Here is a 17956-nt window from a genome sequence, read left to right on the forward strand (position 1 = left end):
TCAGTGCAACAAGACCTCATCACTAACAGCATGCACTTAGCGCAAGTAAAATAACTCAGTGCAACAAGACCTCATCACTAACAGCATGCACTTAGCGACAGTAAAATAGCTCAGTGCAAAAAGACCTCATCACTAACAGCATGCACTTAGCGACAGTAAAATAGCTCAGTGCAAAAAGACCTCATCACTAACAGCATGCACTTAGCGACAGTAAAATAGCTCAGTGCAACAAGACCTCATCACTAACAGCATGTACTTAGCGACAGTAAAATAGCTCAGTGCAAAAAGACCTCATCACTAACAGTATGCACTTAGCGACAGTAAAATAACTCAGTGCAACAAGACCTCATCACTAACAGCATGCACTTAGCGACAGTAAAATAGCTCAGTGCCAAAAGACCTCATCACTAACAGCATGCACTTAGCGACAGTAAAATAGCTCAGTGCAACAAGACCTCATCACTAACAGCATGCACTTAGCGACAGTAAAATAGCTCAGTGCAAAAAGACCTCATCACTAACAGTATGCACTTAGCGACAGTAAAATAGCTCAGTGCAACAAGACCTCATCACTAACAGCATGCACTTAGCGACAGTAAAATAGCTCAGTGCCAAAAGACCTCATCACTAACAGCATGCACTTAGCGACAGTAAAATAGCTCAGCGCAAAAAGACCTCATCACTAACAGCATGCACTTAGCGACAGTAAAATAACTCAGTGCAACAAAAGGGTTGTCCCTGGCAAAACTGTGTAGAGAAGAAAACAAACCCATTTTAAATAGTGAAAACAAATACACAGCGAGGCAGAAAAAAAGAGAGAGAAAAAGAAAAGGTTACGTTGTTCTGTGGTGATGTGCTCCTTCCCTAGGGGGAGAGCACCCCGAGTTTCACACTCAGAAATCAGCTGTAACGAAAAACGCAAGACGACACTACAAGACAAGACACGACACCACAAAACACGACACGACATGACACGACACTACAAGACACGACACGACACTACAAGACACGACACGACACGACACTACAAGACACGACACGACATGATACGATAAGACGCGACACGAAACGACACTACAAGACACGACACGACATGATACGATAAGACGCGACACGAAACGACACGACACGACACGACACGACACGACACGACAAGACACGACACGACACGACATGATACGATAAGACGCGACACGACACGACACGACACGACACGAAATGACACTACAAGACACGACACGACATGATACGATAAGACGCGACACGAAACGACACTACAAGACACGACACGACATGATACGATAAGACGCGACACGAAACGACACGACACGACACGAAACGACACGACACGACATGATACGATAAGACGCGACACGAAACGACACGACACGACACGACACAATACAATACAGAGTGACAGACATGACCAGTCTGGAACTGAACCGCACGTGCTGTTGTTGTTTTTTTCCAACCCACAGCGGTCCATCCGCCGGAACCGTCAGTACATCTGCAAGTCCCGGGGCCAGGGGGGCTGCCCGGTGGACAAGACTCACCGGAACCAGTGCCGGGCCTGCCGCCTGAAGAAGTGCCTGGAGGCTGGCATGAACAAAGATGGTGAGTACCCCTGTGGCCTTGCTTTTTGGTGCCTGCGTCTCTTGGGGTGGTTTTTTTTTTTTTTTAATTTTTAGTATTATTATTATCTGTTAATTGTTTATCTATTCATTTTGATTTGATTTGATTTTGTTTTACGATATATTTATTATTATTATTATGATCATTATCATGATAATGATTATTATCATCATCATCATCATTACTACTACTACTATTATTATCATCATTATTTTATTTTATTTTTTTTTTTTTTTTTCATTTTATTGACTCACTTGTGTAAACGTGGCACTTTGATCTGATATTCTGACACAACAACAAGAGCAGTCATTATTATCATTTTTTGTTCAAACAGGAACTTCTTTTGCTAAGCATGGAAGTTTTATTTATTTTGCAAACGTTTTGGTGCAGATAGTAAAAAAAAGGGAAATTACTCTGTAATTAATGCTAGGGGAGTTAATTTGCTTTAAACTGATCTTTCTCATCTTAAACATTACATTTTGAAATTATACTCAATACATAAAAAGCTTGGATTTAAAAAAAAAATGTATCACAAGTGAGTCTTGAAGGCCTTGCCTCTCTTGTTTTTTATGTTGCTGATCTGTTAGTTGCTGCCTGAAGAGAGTGACGGGAGGCGGGCATGCACAGAGATGATGAGCAGAAAAACAGCAGAGTTTTGTTTTATGCTGTCTCTTTCTCTCTCTCTCTCTCTCTCTCTCTCTCTCTCTCTCTCTCTCTCTGTGTGTGTGTGTGTGTGTGTGTGTGTGTGTGTGTGTGTGTGTCTGTCTGTCTCTCTCTCTCTCTGTGCGTACCCGCGCGCGTGTGTGAATCTGCGTGTGTACTTGCGTCTAAAAAGAACAGCTGCTGACTCACACTTTCCAAACTAGAGAGATTTGTTGTTGTTGTTTTTTTGCCCATGAAAGAACACTTGTGCAAACAACAAAAACGACAATATGCCCAGTCAACAAACAAAATTTCAGAGCTGTAAGAATCTGCACAAATGTCAAAGGAAAGAAATTCGAACAGAATCTTCAGAACAGTAACATTCTGTCAATGTAGCAAACATACAACATAATATTATTTGTCGCTAGACATTCTGAATTGGTATGTGACATTTTTAGTTTTGCGAAATAAGAATACGAAAAAAAGAGAAAAAAAAAGAAAGAAAAAAACAAAAAACATCTATTCAAGACTTCACACAGAGAGGTGGAAATGATAGCACCCAGGAAAAAAAAAAAAGAATCGAAGGAAAACCGTTGACATCTTGTATCGTGGAGAAAGAAAAAAGAAACACGCTATTGAAGATTTTTGTCCTCAAACAGAACGGAGCCATCGTGACGTAAAGACACTGGCGGTGCTTATTTATAGACAAACCCATTTTCTCCCAATGATTGTTTGTGTTGTTTTTTTCTACACAAGGCAAAGCGCGGCTGCAAGAGGTGCATGGAGAAACAGGACAGAACACAAAGATCAGTCAGAACCGCGCCAAAGAAACGGATGACTGGCAACGAAGGACAAAATCTTTAAATCAAACAAGCGTGATGAGGCCGGCCTGTGATTTTGATGACGTGCTTCCAAGCAAAGTGAAGGAGGGGGGGGGGGGGGGGGGGAGAGGAAGGGAGGGTGGGGGGGGGGGGCATTGTGGAGCGGACACATCGATAGCTAATTATCAGACAAAAGTCTGGAAAACCAGCCCGTGATTATGTGGATTGATGGCACAAACTTTCTAACTTGTTTCTCTCCGAGATTCTCGCCCACCACACCCAAAGGCACAAATCAATGAGACTGCAAGAGCCCCAATTTTCTCTGAACACGGAGGAGGAGGAATTAAACGGGGTGGGAGGGTGAAGGGGAGGTAGTTCTGGATCTGGAGACCGCGTGCACTTTCTCCCCCCCCCCCCCCCCCCCGGTTCCCCCGCCCCCCCCCCCCCTCTCCCGCACACACACATCCCCCCGCCTCTCCACGCTCCAGCAACTGCAGAAAAGACGTGTTGGGTGTGATCGTCTTCTAAATGCCAGACGAAGTCAACTTAATGCTTTACGATCGGTTGTCAAGCTGGGATATGGCTTTTCGCAGTTTTCTTCTCCAGGTTTGTGGGGGTGGGGGAGGGAGGTTGTGTACCTTGTTAAGCAGGTAATAAGAAGAAATCCATAAAATTTCATGATAAAAAAAAGCTTATATTTGAAGGGCTCGGGATCTAAAAATAAATAGTACCACCGTGAACCAGAACACACACACACACACACACACACACACACACATGTATGGTTTTCTTTGAGATTAAAAAATGAGAAGAAAAAAATATTGTGTCGAAACCTGTAAAAACAAAATGTAATCATTTATATATATATATATATATATATATATATATATATATATATATATATATATATTATGGTCGGCTTCTTCGGTAAATTACATTCCTTGGCGAAGAACGTCAATAGATAGAACACTTTTTTTTTTTTTCCAAAAGTCTGATAACTGAAATAAGTTGGCTCAAAACAATTACAAGCGTTGAGATGTGAAGGGGAGAGAGAGAGAGAGAGAGAGAGAGAGAGAGAAGCTGTGCTATATATGGCGGCAGGCCAGGCCGGGGCAGTGTCAGGCTGTCAGGGAGTATCGACATAACCCATGAAAGGCATTCGGTTTCTTTGTGGCTCTCGGAACCATCCTCAGCGCAATTAGCCGGGTGATTAAAACCTTGTCCCGAGTTTCCCCAACACACGGCAGTCCTACACTAATCAGCACCACCTTTCTCTCTTTCTTTTTTTCTTTCTTTCTTCTTCTTCGCCACCGTCCCTCTGCGTTTTGATAAAATAAAAAAAAGTGTCGATAATCTCTTCTGGTGCCTGGCACGAAAGGAAGTAATAGGTGAGCGAGGTGTTGAAAGTGTGGTGCTTGTGTCACTTACCTGTCAGTCAGCTGTGTGTGTTGCTGGCCAATTACTGTCGCCTGCAAGTGCTGAAATGGAAATTGACTGTCGTCTTGGAACTCCCTCTTGTCTCTTTCCGGTCGGCTTATTTTCTGAACCCGTGATTTGTCATCACACACACACACACACACACACACACACAAAGAAACAAACAAAAGAAGGAGAAGAAGGGGGAAAATATGGAAAGGATACAGCCTTTTCTGTCTGATATATATATATATATATATATATATATATATATATATATATATATATATATATATATATATATGCAGAAGAAGGGGGGAAAAGAAAAGGATAAAGCCTTATATATATATCTATCTATATCTATCTATCTATCTATCTATCTATATATATATATATATATATATATATATGTATGGATAGTTACTGAATGTTATCGTTCCTAATAAAAAAAAAAAATTTCTTAACAATTAAAACATTTTATTTCTTCTTTTTTTTCATACAAACATTTTTTTCATGGCAATTCATACATCATTTAATTTCTCACCACGTTAAGTTAATCAACGGGATTGCTCGTCAGGTCGACAATGACCAGTACACACTCAGTTGTCACTGTAAGCATATGCAGTTTATGTTGACCTGTTGACTCATGAGTGATGGAATGGGGGAGGAAAAAGAAAAGCAAGAAAGCCACCCTGCTCCTCCCTCCTTCATGTGGAGAAACACTGGCAGCGCTGTGTGGCGTCTGTCAAACGGAAACAAGTCTGAAAGTTTGAATGTTCTAGGGGGTTGTTGTTGTTGTTGTTTTTTCAAACTATTTTTTTTTTTTTTTTTTTTTTCGTTTACATTTTTCACACGAATACAGAAGACGTTTACATAACAAGTAAATATGCATCATGAATATATCAATTGTGTATTCAACATTTTATGTATTAACGTAGTAGAACGCTAACTATATGTCCTTAGCAGATCTACATATTAGAGGTTCATGTGTATATAGATCTGAAAAAGGACATATTTTAATATGTAAAAAGACAAAGACAAATAGATAACTAAATATAAATAAGGGAAGAAGAGAGGAAGAGAAATAGCAGAGAGGGAAAAAAAGATTCTTCATTTCTACACTACAGTGCTCCATATGAAATGAACCAGTGCTATTGATATATGTGTTCATTTTCATTCATTCATTCATTTTGCCCATCGCTCCTGGTGGGGCATAGGCCATTGACGACCCCTCGCCATCACACTCTGTCCTGGACTGTTCTGGCCATTCCAGTCCAGTTGGTCCCTTGCTGCTTCAGCTCTGCCTCGGTGTCTCGCCGTGTACCAGAAACATATATACATCTGTCTCTACATTAGTACATTAAAAACATATTTTGATGTTATCATGAAAACAAAAGAAAATAAGCAATTTAGTATGCAAGCAGGTGTATTACTATTGTCACAAAATTCAATGTGCTTTACTGACACAGGCATCAGAATTCAAATCTTGTATTTCTTAAGATGTAAAGAAAGAAAGAAAAATTTGTTTTAGATGTCTTGCCTTAATGATCAATTTGGTTAGATTTTTCAAAATTGCAAACTACAAAACAAGATTTATTAGGGCTCTGTATTGAATAGTAATGTGTCAATATTACATTCTATTAATGGCTTGTAATAGAACCATTTTGCTAAGAATTTGGCATTATAATAAAAAAAACAACTGTTTCCAGGTTTGAAGTTCATTAAAGGTGATTTATGGGGGGGAAGGAAACAATACCACCATCACCAAACAAAACAACAACAACAACCAGATTATTGTGAATTATGTTTCTCATGTGGTGGGAAGGCGATGAAAAAATGTGATGTGTATTTTGAGAGCAAAGAAAACGATCGCTGATAGGAAAAATGCAGAAGAAAAACAAAGTATGCATAGAATTATTTCCAATAAAAAATATGCCATATTTCGGCCAGAGCATATATTTAACATGCAATACATTGTTTTTATAAAGCAGTAAAGAACATTCTGTGCACTTGAACACACACACACACACACACACACACACACACACACACACACACACACACACACACACATTTCTGCTTGTTTCTTCTCCCCCCCCCTCTCTCTCTCTTTATCACTCTCTCCTATTTTTTCTTCTATTTGTTTCTTTTTTTGCCTTCTTTTTAATTTTTATTTATTTATTTTATATTTTAAAATGATTATGTTCATTGATGACTTGATGTAAAAAAGCAATTGTTGCTAATTCAATTTACCATCATGAAATACAAAAAAAATTAAAACACACACACACACACACACACACACACACACACACACACACACACACACACACACACACACACCCACACACACACACACGCACACAAGTTTCAAGTTTCAAGTTTTAATTATCCTTTCACTCCTATTGGAGTATGGAGGGTTACTGCAAAATACTCATTTTCGTGCCCATAACAAACATTTCCAAATACACAATAATGTCACATAAAGTTGAGAAAACACAAATTTCTTTTAACTCCAAAAGTATAACTAGGCAACATTTGCAAATCTAATCATCTTACTGACTTTTTTGCCTCCTTTGAGCATATTACAAAAATTAAAAACCGATTTTGGAGACAAATATTTTTTAGGAACATATCTATTTCGTAACTGATCAAAATTGGGACATTCCATTATAAAATGAAACTCATCACCAATCACAGACATGTTACAAACCTTACAAAATCGTAACTCTCGTGGTATGCCTTTGTGTCTCCCTGTTTCTATTTCCAGCTTATGATTACTACTTCGAAATCTGAAGAAGCTGATAACATAATTATCAGGCATTTGACTTATATATTTTTCTCTACCAAATCCACTTTTGAAATTTCGATAAAACAAACATTTACTACTCACACACACACACACACACACACACTTTTGTCATCGAGACTTTGGCAGATTGTTCTCACCGCTTATGATAAATTGATAGGAATGTGTTGTGCCCTGAAAGAACAAAACAATCCTTTATTGCTAATAACATGTATAGCTGAGAATACTGACATTGCCGTGGACAGACGGCAGCAACACTGCTTGTCGAATGCACTGCTCTTGGAATGGGAGGAAACGATTATTATAATTGTCATTAAATTACGCAGCGCATTTACTCAGAGATATTAAGACTTGTAAACGTTCCACTGTCTATACATCCATTTACTGAGCCGTAGCCACATCGCAGTTGCGACTTATCTCTCATTTCATTCTTTTGAGGTTGAATCTGGCCCACACATACTTTCTTGTTTAACTCTCTCCATACGAACGGCGAAACAGACGACGTTAACAGCGTTTCACCCCAATTACCACCATCAAAATATTGCAAGCGGAAGGCTCTTATACTGAAGAGGTGAATGTTGACAAAGAATACCACAATTCTGACGACGGAAGCTAAAGGTTGAGTCATTCAGACACCCACTGGACATCCGAGGGGTCTATGTAGAGGAGAAGAGAGGACTGGCCGTACTGAGTGAGTTAAATCTAATTTTATTCATCCATTATCTGAACTCACCTCAGCTTGTGGTTCCCATTATCATAACTGCCAGTCGCTGTTTATCTTTCGAGGAAGCCGAACTGTTTCAGCTGATTTGTTTTTAGTCATGGAATTCCAGAAGAGTCAGTTGGCACTGTGAGTTTGGTTTATAATGAGGTCTCATATCACTGTGCTGTTTATCCTTTTCAAAATCCAGTTGGCAAGCTGCTTGCCTTGCCAGCCATAAGACTAACCCAGTGTTTGCAAGGCACATGCTACTGGTAATAATGGCGTGAATGAGTTTATTTTGTCTTCTCTTTGTTATCGACTGAAGTCGTTTATTTCGATTTCTCAAGGAGATTTACTTAACTGTGTTAAAGATAAGTGATTAAAAGCCTAGGTTGACGTTGTGTCCAGTCCACTGCTCACGTGTAATCAGGCCAAGGGTGTTGGGAGAGGGATGTGCCAGTCAGAGAAATCCACAGTCAAATGTGCATGAAATGCTATCACTAATCGCCAGTCTTCGGTTTAGCAACTTGAATTTGACGGCAGTCTGACGCTGAAGAGGACGCGCGATGCAGCCAGCGGAAAAGCCAGACCTCCCGAAGTCCCACACCCCGCAAAGTACACGCCACAGGGACACCCGAGTCAGGGGCGAGTTAATCAGCTGAAAACAAATCTGTTCGGCTATCACATTGCCACAAGATGATAACTGTATCAAAAGGAAAGGGGGAAAGGCCCGTTGGTTTGCTCAGGCCCCCGAGCAGACAACCCCACCACCACCCCTTTCCTCCCCCGACTTGTGTCCAACCAGGCCCGCTTCTGGCGTGTAACCAATTTTGAAAGCTTGTCCTGCACGCTTTGATTAGCTCCTAATGGGCCATTGTCAGCCTCCCTGAATGCCCCTTGGCCCGCCACCAGACTGCGGCACGATCGTACGTGGCGAGGGGATTGTCTGGAACAAATTGCAAGCTGTTCCCGCAACAGACGCGCCCGCCATCCCCCCACCCCCCATCCCCCTCCCACTCCTGACAAACAGGAGGGTGGACCTCGGCGAGAAACTCGAGAAAAATTACCTTCCCCTTCGCACGATCAACCAATTACCGCCCAGCTTTGTTCGCCATCAACGCTGACGGAAACTGCCGAACAGCAGAAAATCACGTCACTTTCGGCTGTCTCCGGAGCTGTCGAACGCTGAGCTTCCGTAACCCAGACCCAGAGAGAGGGGAGGAGAGGGGGAATGTTTGTGAGGGCTCTTTTGTGAGCCTCTCCGCGACCTGGCCACACTGCAGAGGGCGGAGTGGAAGTGGCAGCTTTCTGGTGATCTTCTGTCAGTCTGCCGGATACGTTTTGAGATAGCAGGCACGTCCCGGTTCTGCGGCAATTCAGGGTGGATCAGCAGCGATCAGGTTTTTGGTTTTGTTGTCTGAGGGGAAAGTAAATGTATCTGTCGGGAGATCGGCGTGGGTTTTGGGGTTCTCTTCGTGAAACAACAACAACAACACCTCTTACACTCACACACACACACACACACACACACACACAAAACTACAACAACACTTGAAACGGACAAAACAAACCATAATTTGTTCTTGATGTTTTTTTATTATCATTCTTTTACATTAAAATGAAATAATGCAATCAAAAAGATATTTATTTAGAACGCTTTTTTTTAAGAACACTTTTTTTCTGCTCGTTCATCTATTTCATGGGTTTCTCTCTATTTCATGTATTGTGTGAGAGTATATGTGCTCGTGGTTTTTGTTTTTATTTCTTATTCATTCATTTATTTATTTGTTTATTTTTGTGCGTGTGTGTTCTCAGATAGTACTCCACAACAAAGTCAAAGACCGAGGGAAAAGAAGCAACGAATTCCATTTCACACAGACAGACAGACAGACAGACAGACAGAGAGAAACTGTCACGTGTGATTTACCCTGAATTTCATGCAGGTCACTTGCGCTGATAATGCATATTTAAAGGCCTAGCTCTAGCACCCCAAACAATGAAACGTACTGCACGTGCCATGAATCCGCCTCTTGTGTTGGGCACCACGCTGGCTCTCTCTCTCTCTCTCTCTCTCTCTCTCTTCCGCACACACACACACACACACACACACACACACACACACACACACACACAGATATACGTCCGTATGTATGTATGCATGTATGTATGTATATACACAGAGAGACACAGAGAGAGATACATACATACATACCTACATACATACAGTTCCGCCAAAACCACTAGCGGCTTTCTCCAAGGAGATAACGAAGCGTCCTCATTATTTGTTCTCAATCCCTGGCTCTCACGATGCCATTTGTTTTCACCTCCCTCTCCCCTCCTGCCCCCCCGTCCACCCCCCACCCCCACTTCGCGCCCCAGACATCGCTGTCTGTCTCTGTCTCTCTGTGTGTTTCTCTGTCTCTGTCTCTGCCTCTCTCTCTCTCTGTCTCTGTCTGTCTGTCTGTCTGTCTCTCTCACACACACTCTCTCTCTCAGGGTGCGCTACTGAGATGTCCCAGCCCTGAATGAGTAGGGAGGGAAGGTGGTAGGGGTAGGTAGGGACAATCCGCTGCATCACCAGACGAGCAGGGTTAAAGAAAAGAAAAGAAAAAAAAAACCTAGTTTGTTTGGACACCACAAGTATCAGGGGACCCCGCCCTGTCCGCTTTTGCACCGACGATGATGTCGCCGCCGCCGCCGCCACCGCCAGCACAGCTAGCTCCACCTTGCCGATTCGGCTTGCTGACGTTTTGTGACGTTCTCCCCCCCCCCCCTCCCCCCCCCCACCCCAACCCCCAACCCCCCCAACCCCCCCAACAACACACATCCCCTTGTCAAAGGGGGAGAATCGAAAGCTTTGGTCGTTTGCCGTGGATGGATGTTGGTTTATTTATCGGAAAACACCCGCCTTTAATTATCTGCCTCGGTCGGACAAACATGACGGTTATGGCGGGCCCAGCTGTGCCCCGGGGCACCTCCCTCCCGAGCGGAGCCTGCAGTGGACAGGCAGGGCGGGCAGGTCCGGGGAACAATGCGACGTCAGTCGGCCTGTCATAGCGTGCCCAAATCATTACCGCTGCCTTTTTTTTTTCTTTTTTTTTTTTTTTTAAGGTATAGCGCCATTGAAAGGGAGGCAGGGACAGTGGGAGGGGGGGGGGGGGGGGGGGGGGCTTTTCTTGCCGACTTAGGTGTTTAATCAATTTTTTATTCGGAGTTTTCATTCAGGATGGGTTTCTTTTTTTCTTTTTTTTTAAATACTTTAAAAAAAAAAATTCTTATATATATTTTTGGAGTTTTTTTTCTCTCTTTTTTTTCTCCGTTGTTGATTCAGTCAGTGTTGCCGCGGGCTATGGACTAGAGCTGTCTGATTTCAGCACGTCGATAGGTATAGGGGGGGTTGTGTGGATATTGCGAAACATGCTAACCTCTATTTGTTGAAGTTGCTTTTTAGATTTTTGTTTTTTCATTTATTATTTTTTAGCAGGTTCATTTGGGTTCTGCTTCGCAATTCCCCCCTGAACCTTCACCCACTCCCTCCCTCCTCTCTGTCTGTCTGTCGCTCTCTGTCTCTGTCTGTCTGTCTGTTTCTCAAATTTGTATAAAAGACACACATACCGAAGAGTTGTGTTCAGGTTATGGCGGAGAGACCTTCACACTCCCTTTGTATGCCAATGAAAAAGAGGAAGAAAGGGACATAAAAAAAAGGAAAGGGATTCAGCAAATTCTGTACGTGCAATGTTCAAACGCAAGTTATATAGCAAAAAGTAAATGTTGCAATGTTGTTGGATATTCACCGCTCCTATGTTCGTGATATGATGACGTGCAATGGTGACTTAGCAGCCTGACTATTTAAAAAAAAAAAAAATGACGATGAACAGAACACACTCCAGTCGATATTAATTACAGCTATAATCTACTTTCAGCTCATCACGGTGACGCGGATTGTCTTAAGTCGCTCTCTCTCTCTCTCTCTCTCTCTCTCTCTCTCTCTCTCTCTCTCTCTCTTTCTCTCTCTCTTATTCAATATCCAAACTTTCTCTCTTCTCTATGTCTGTCTGTCTGCCTCTCTCTCTCCCTCTCTCTGTGTCTCTGTCTCTGTCCGTCTGTCTCTTTGTCTTATCCACTACCTAACTCTCTCTTTCTCTCTCCCTCCCTCTGTCTCTCTCTCTCTCTCTGTGTCTCTCTCTGTCTTTTTCTCTCTGTCTCTGTCGTCTGTCTCTTTGTCTTATCCACTACCCATCTAACTCCCTCTTTCTCTCTCCTCCCTCTCTCTCTCTCTCTCTCTCTCTCTCTCTGTCTCTCTGTGTCTTTTTCTCTCTGTCTCTGTCTGTCTGTCTCTTTGTCTTATGCTATTTGCAATTCATTTGTTTACATTTTTTCCCAAGTTTCTCCTTTTGGGGGCTGGATGAAAAAAATAATTGTTGCTTATTTTATTACTCTCAGAAATAAAAAATAATTAATTCAATCATTCATTCTTATCCACCAGCCATCTGGCTCTCTCTTCCTCTCTCTCTCTTTCTCTGTCTGTCTGTCTGTCTGCCTCTCTCTCTCTCTCTCTCTCTCTCTCTCTCTCACCCCCTCTCTCTCTCTCTCACGTAATTTGAGGAGTTGTCGGAAACGGGACTGTGTGAGGGGTAAGGATGTGTGTGTGTGTGTGTGTGTGTGGTGGGGGGTTGGGGGGGAGGAAGGAGGGGTGGAAGAGAATAGTGCGGGGGCCGGGTGGTGGCAGCGGCGATGGTGTAGGGTGAGGGGGGAGAGGGGTGAAGGGGAGATGATCGCCGGCATCAAACGATAACGTGCCTGGGTGATGGCACTTAGGCAGGCCAGGGAAGAACAAAAGGCAGGCGTTAATGAAGCCTGTATAAGCCCCTAAACGTCGATAGGGGATTGTTGACGGGAGAAAAGAAAAGGACACACACGCGCACACACATACAAAAAAAAAGAGAAAAACATGAGGAAAGCCTGCATGTTTTTGTTTTTTTGGGGGTTTTTTGGGTTTTTTTCCCGATACCTCATCTAAACACCTTTTGATGTCCGCCCTGCCGCCTCATCCAGCCCCCTCACCCCCCCCCCCCCCCCACCACTACAATCTCCTTCACTCCACCCTCCCTCCTCCCACACCCCTCTCTCTCTCTCTCTACACACACACACACACACCCCGCCTGCTTCATGTCAACACCTGTTTCTCTTTTATAACTGTCAGCCCCCCCCCACCCCCCACCCCCACGCCCCTCCACTCACACACACACACACACACACACACACACACACACACACACCACTCACTCCCGAACTAACTCCCCCACCCCCCACACCAACACTCCACCCCCCACCCCACCCCTCCCCATCGTGTTAACAGCTTTTTACCTTGCATGCTCGTCACACTGATGAGCAAGCCAACTTGGTATGTATTAACTTTCCAATAAAGAGCAACATCCCTACCCCTACCTCTCTTCACCCCCCCCCCCCCCCCCCGCCACCCCCTCCCCCTCCTCACTCTCTCCTCTAAGCTGTGATGGAGCGTATAAAACTGTTGCAACTCCTGCTCTCTCTCTCTCTCTCTCTCTCTCTCTCTCCCCCCCACCCCCAAACAGCAACCACCACCACCACCACCACCGCCCCATTCTCAACCCCCGACACAACCAGTTCAGCAACAATAACAAGCAGCCCATCATGGACACAGATGGCATTCACTCGTGGCTGCCGACAGATAATAGGGCAACCAGACGTGTGTGCATCATTTCAACGTGTTCAGCGCCTGCTTTTGTTTTTCCTTTCTTTTGTTGTTGCTGGTGTTGTTGTTGCTGTTGTTGTTGTTGCTGCTCTTTTGTTTTTAGTTTTTGTTCTGATAAGCATTTAAAGCTAGCAGCAAAAGAATGAAACGTTGCCGGGGTACAAAACTGGCGGCGTTTGAAAGGGAATAGTATCAGATGGCTGGGCGAGATTATTACTAGCAAGGTTAATGACTTTATTATGGGCATCACAACCATGAAAAGTGAAGATGAGCGTTTGGAGAGAGGGGGTGGGAGGGGGGTGGAGGGGCGGGCTGAGGGATGGGGGTGGTGGGTGGGGGGGAGGGAGACAGTTGGTTTTCTTGCAGTGTGGAGTCGTGCGTGAGTCGCTTATTGTCAATGGGCGAACTGTTGATGTTCGTTAGTGTCACCTGTTTTTATGCCACACTGTGGGTGCTTATCAATACCGGCGTCAGCTGTCAACCCCCCTCCCCCCCCCCCCCCCCCCCCCCAACACACACACACACACACACCCGTGCGACATGTTCGCTGATGAATTAGCCGTGCGCGCGCGCACGCGCGCACACGCGCGCACACACACACACACACACACACACACACACCACATACCCGTCTAAAAACACTTATAGTGAATAGATGTTAAACTGAAGATAAAAAAAACCACATACACATACGCGCGCACGCACACACACACACACACACACACACACCACATATACACACACGCGCGCACTTGCAGACACATAAACAAACACAAAGCGAGCGCACAGACAGCCACAAACACACAGACACATACACACAGAGTACAAGTTTTTTGTTTCTCTCTCTCTCTCTCTCTCTCTCTCTCTCTCTCTCTCTCTCTATTTCACGCACACTCTCTCCCCCACCCCTCCTCACTCACACATACAGAGACAGAGACTTTGTGTGGTGTTGACAGGGATAATAGGGTGATGTCCACAAAGCAAAGGATACAGGTGTGCACAAGCTTATGTATGTATATAGATACACAGATATATATATATATATATATACATATATATATATATATATATATATATATATGTATGTGTATAGTGTTGAGACAAGGTGGTGATGAATGGAATGGGACTTTACGAAGTGTGACCACCAATTAACACGAAGCTGGAGAAAAACGCTGGGCCCTGCAAAACGACATTGATTGGTTCCCGTGTCCGTCAGACGAGGCGGCAGCTTTTTGAAGGGCGAATAAACAAAATAATAAGCAAGCGAGCAGGCAATCAGCACGCGCGACCATTGACACACTCGTGCGCGCACGTGCGCACGTGTTTGAATGTCAGAGAGAGAGAATTAATATAAAGGAATATATTTCCAGTTCTTGATCCCCGAAACGTTAAACGTTGAAATACTATACAAGTACTGACTGAGTACGGCCGCCACAACCAACACCACGGTTAATAAGACAGTGATAAGCCGGTTGCGGAGGTGATGGTGGTAGTGACAGTCATGGCAAGGGTGGTGTTTTTAGTAGCAGCCGAAGCCGTAGCTACTGTAGTAGTGGCATGACAGTGGTAACAATATCATGGTGTGTATTTTTCACCTGTCAGTAGATGGTTCCCCAATCTCCCCTTTCAGTTTCTGGCGAGCGAATATACAACGAAACAAACAGAAAAAAGATGGTTATCTAAATCTAAATCTAAATAAATGATCTTTTAATGGGGACAGTTGCTCTCTGCAGACCAGCTCACAATTTTATGAAATACCACGTTAGCTCGTTGACAGAACCAGCAGTCCAGAATTTACACTGCCGAAACTTTGAGTATAAATATCACTCATCAACCCCTTGAATGGTTTCCTGAAAACTAATCAAATAACGAATCTTATAATGAAACATTGTCATCAACAAACAGAAACAGCAGCAACCGAATCAGTATCAGAACAAACAAAATCATGAAACGGAACAACTCAAAACGAAGCTAAAAAAAGAGTAAGTTGATGGATAAAAATGATGATAATACTGATGATTACTGTTGATAATGATTACTTGCCTAAACGCCACACACACACACACACACACACACACACACACACACACACACACACACACACACACACACACCAGAACTGACCTAATCAAACCCGACCAAAACGAATATAATCTTTTCTGAGCTAAACTAAATCAAACTTTGCCCAACTCAACTCAATTCAGCACTCAAATTTCAACTCAGTTCAACTCAACATGACCACGCTGTCTTTCTGCCTGTTCCCAGCTATGCATTGTAATAGACACACCTCAGATCTACTGAGTACCTAAACCCAAATAAACACAACTGACCACACTGGCCATCTTGCCGTGTCTCCATCAGTGCAGCCCGATAGATACAGCTCAACTCATCTCAGGACCCCCCCCCCCCCCGCCCCCCTCCAAAAAAAGCCCCCCAAAATCAGTTTCAGTATCAAGGTGTCAGAGCGTGCGAACTGAGTGTCAGTTTCAGTTTCTGTAGCTCAAGGAGGCGTCACTGCGTTCGGACAAATCCATATACGCTACACCACATCTGCCAAGCAGATGCCTGACCAGCAGCGTAACCCAACGCGCTTTGTCAGGCCTTGAGAAAAAAAAAATATATATATATATATAATTTAAAAAAATAATAATGAAAATAAAATAAAAAAATAAATAAATAAAAAAAATTTAAAAAATAAATAAATAAAAGAGACAACAATGATGATACATAAGCGGACCGATCCATTGAGTTATATTACATCTGGTTTGGGTATATCGGAAAAAAAATCAAATGCCTGAACTTGGCATATACCCAACGAGCTGGCCAGAAGAACTCAACTCAGATGTTCACACTGTCTGTATGTCCCCCATCTGTTCAGCTCGAAAGACAAAGCAACTCAACTCAACCCAGCCTTCTGTCTGACTGTCTGTCCTCATCAGCCTTGCAACACGACAGTCAACTCAACTCCAACTCAGCAGTCTGTCTGTCTGTCTGTCTGTCTGTCCTCAGCTGTGCAGCACGATATAACTCGGCTCAACTGTCTGTCTGTCTGTCTGTCAACTTTCAACCGTACTGACCATCGTCACTCTCTGTCTGTCCTCAGCAGTGCAGCGCGATAGACTCAACAAATCAGCTCCGCTCCAACTCACCAGTCTGTCTGTCTGTCTGTCCCCCTCAGCCGTGCAGCACGAGCGGGGCCCGCGCAACTCCACCATCCGCCGCCAGGTGGCCATGTACCTGAAGGAGACCTCGGAGCTGGGCGGCGCCATCCTGGCCCCCCACCACCACCACCCCTTCCGCTCCCCCTTCCTCCCCCCGGCCGCCTACCTTCCGGCGGCCTTCGAGCACGTGGTCAGCAGCGAGGCCCTGACCGCCGCCACCGTGTCGGCCGTGGAGTCCGGCACCCCGCCTTCCACCCCTAGTGCCGCCGCCGCCGTGGTCGCCGCCGCCGCCGTCGCCACCTCCAACGCCGCCGCCGCCGCCGCCGCCACCCCGCCCGGCTCTGCTGTGAACGGTGGGGGTGTCATCATGCAGCCGCTTCCTAAGGTGAGGGGAGGGGGCGTGTTGGTGTTGATTCTATGATTCTGGGTACATGCTATTTTACATACATATTTGTATGAAAGAAAGTGTCCTTACTCCGAATTGAAAATTTGAACTTACTTGTGTAATCATTTCAGTGGTTTTACACCACCTTCCTCGGTTAAACTGAAATCCGGAAACACAAAACTTTCCAGCATCAGTGCGGTTTAGGGAGGTGGTGAGAATCCACTGAGATAAACAAGATCAGTTCAAACTTCCCATTCTGAGGAAGGAAGGTTTCGTCCTAAGGAGAAGTTTGTTGTTGTTGTTGTTGTTGTTGCTGTTGTTGTTGTTGCTGTTGTGTGTTTGCTCTTGTTACCTGTCATTTCCAATTTCTGTGGTGTTTTTTTGTTTGTTTGTTTTTTGTTGGGTTTTTTTCTATAACCCTTACGTCTCCCAAAGACGGACCAGACGGAGCAGGAAACCTTTCCCAACGGCTGTGAAGGTGGAAGAGGATGACCAAAGGGCAGGGGGAGCTCTTATCCTTGGCTGCAAGTCCTCCTAGGAGACGGAACTCCGAAGAAAAAACCTGCATCTGCCGAGGCCGTCCTACACGTGGCAGTATCTGCACCTGTGGGACTGTGAGCGTCAGTAGGCGAGGGAGTGGGGAAGGGACTGCA

General features: G+C 44.2%; 1 protein-coding gene across 1 annotated transcript in view; it reads left to right on the forward strand.

Annotated features, from left to right (window-relative positions):
• LOC143283242 (nuclear receptor subfamily 2 group E member 1-like) overlaps window positions 1–17956 on the forward strand; it is an 82391-nt gene that overhangs the window by 60262 nt on the left and 4173 nt on the right. The window contains exons 4-5 of the mRNA XM_076589414.1: window positions 1479–1614; window positions 16936–17303. Of these exons, the coding sequence (XP_076445529.1) occupies window positions 1479–1614; window positions 16936–17303 (504 nt within the window). The remainder of the gene's footprint in view (window positions 1–1478; window positions 1615–16935; window positions 17304–17956) is intronic.

Source organism: Babylonia areolata, chromosome 6, assembly GCF_041734735.1.
Source record: "Babylonia areolata isolate BAREFJ2019XMU chromosome 6, ASM4173473v1, whole genome shotgun sequence".
NCBI classification, from domain to species: domain Eukaryota; kingdom Metazoa; phylum Mollusca; class Gastropoda; order Neogastropoda; family Buccinidae; genus Babylonia; species Babylonia areolata.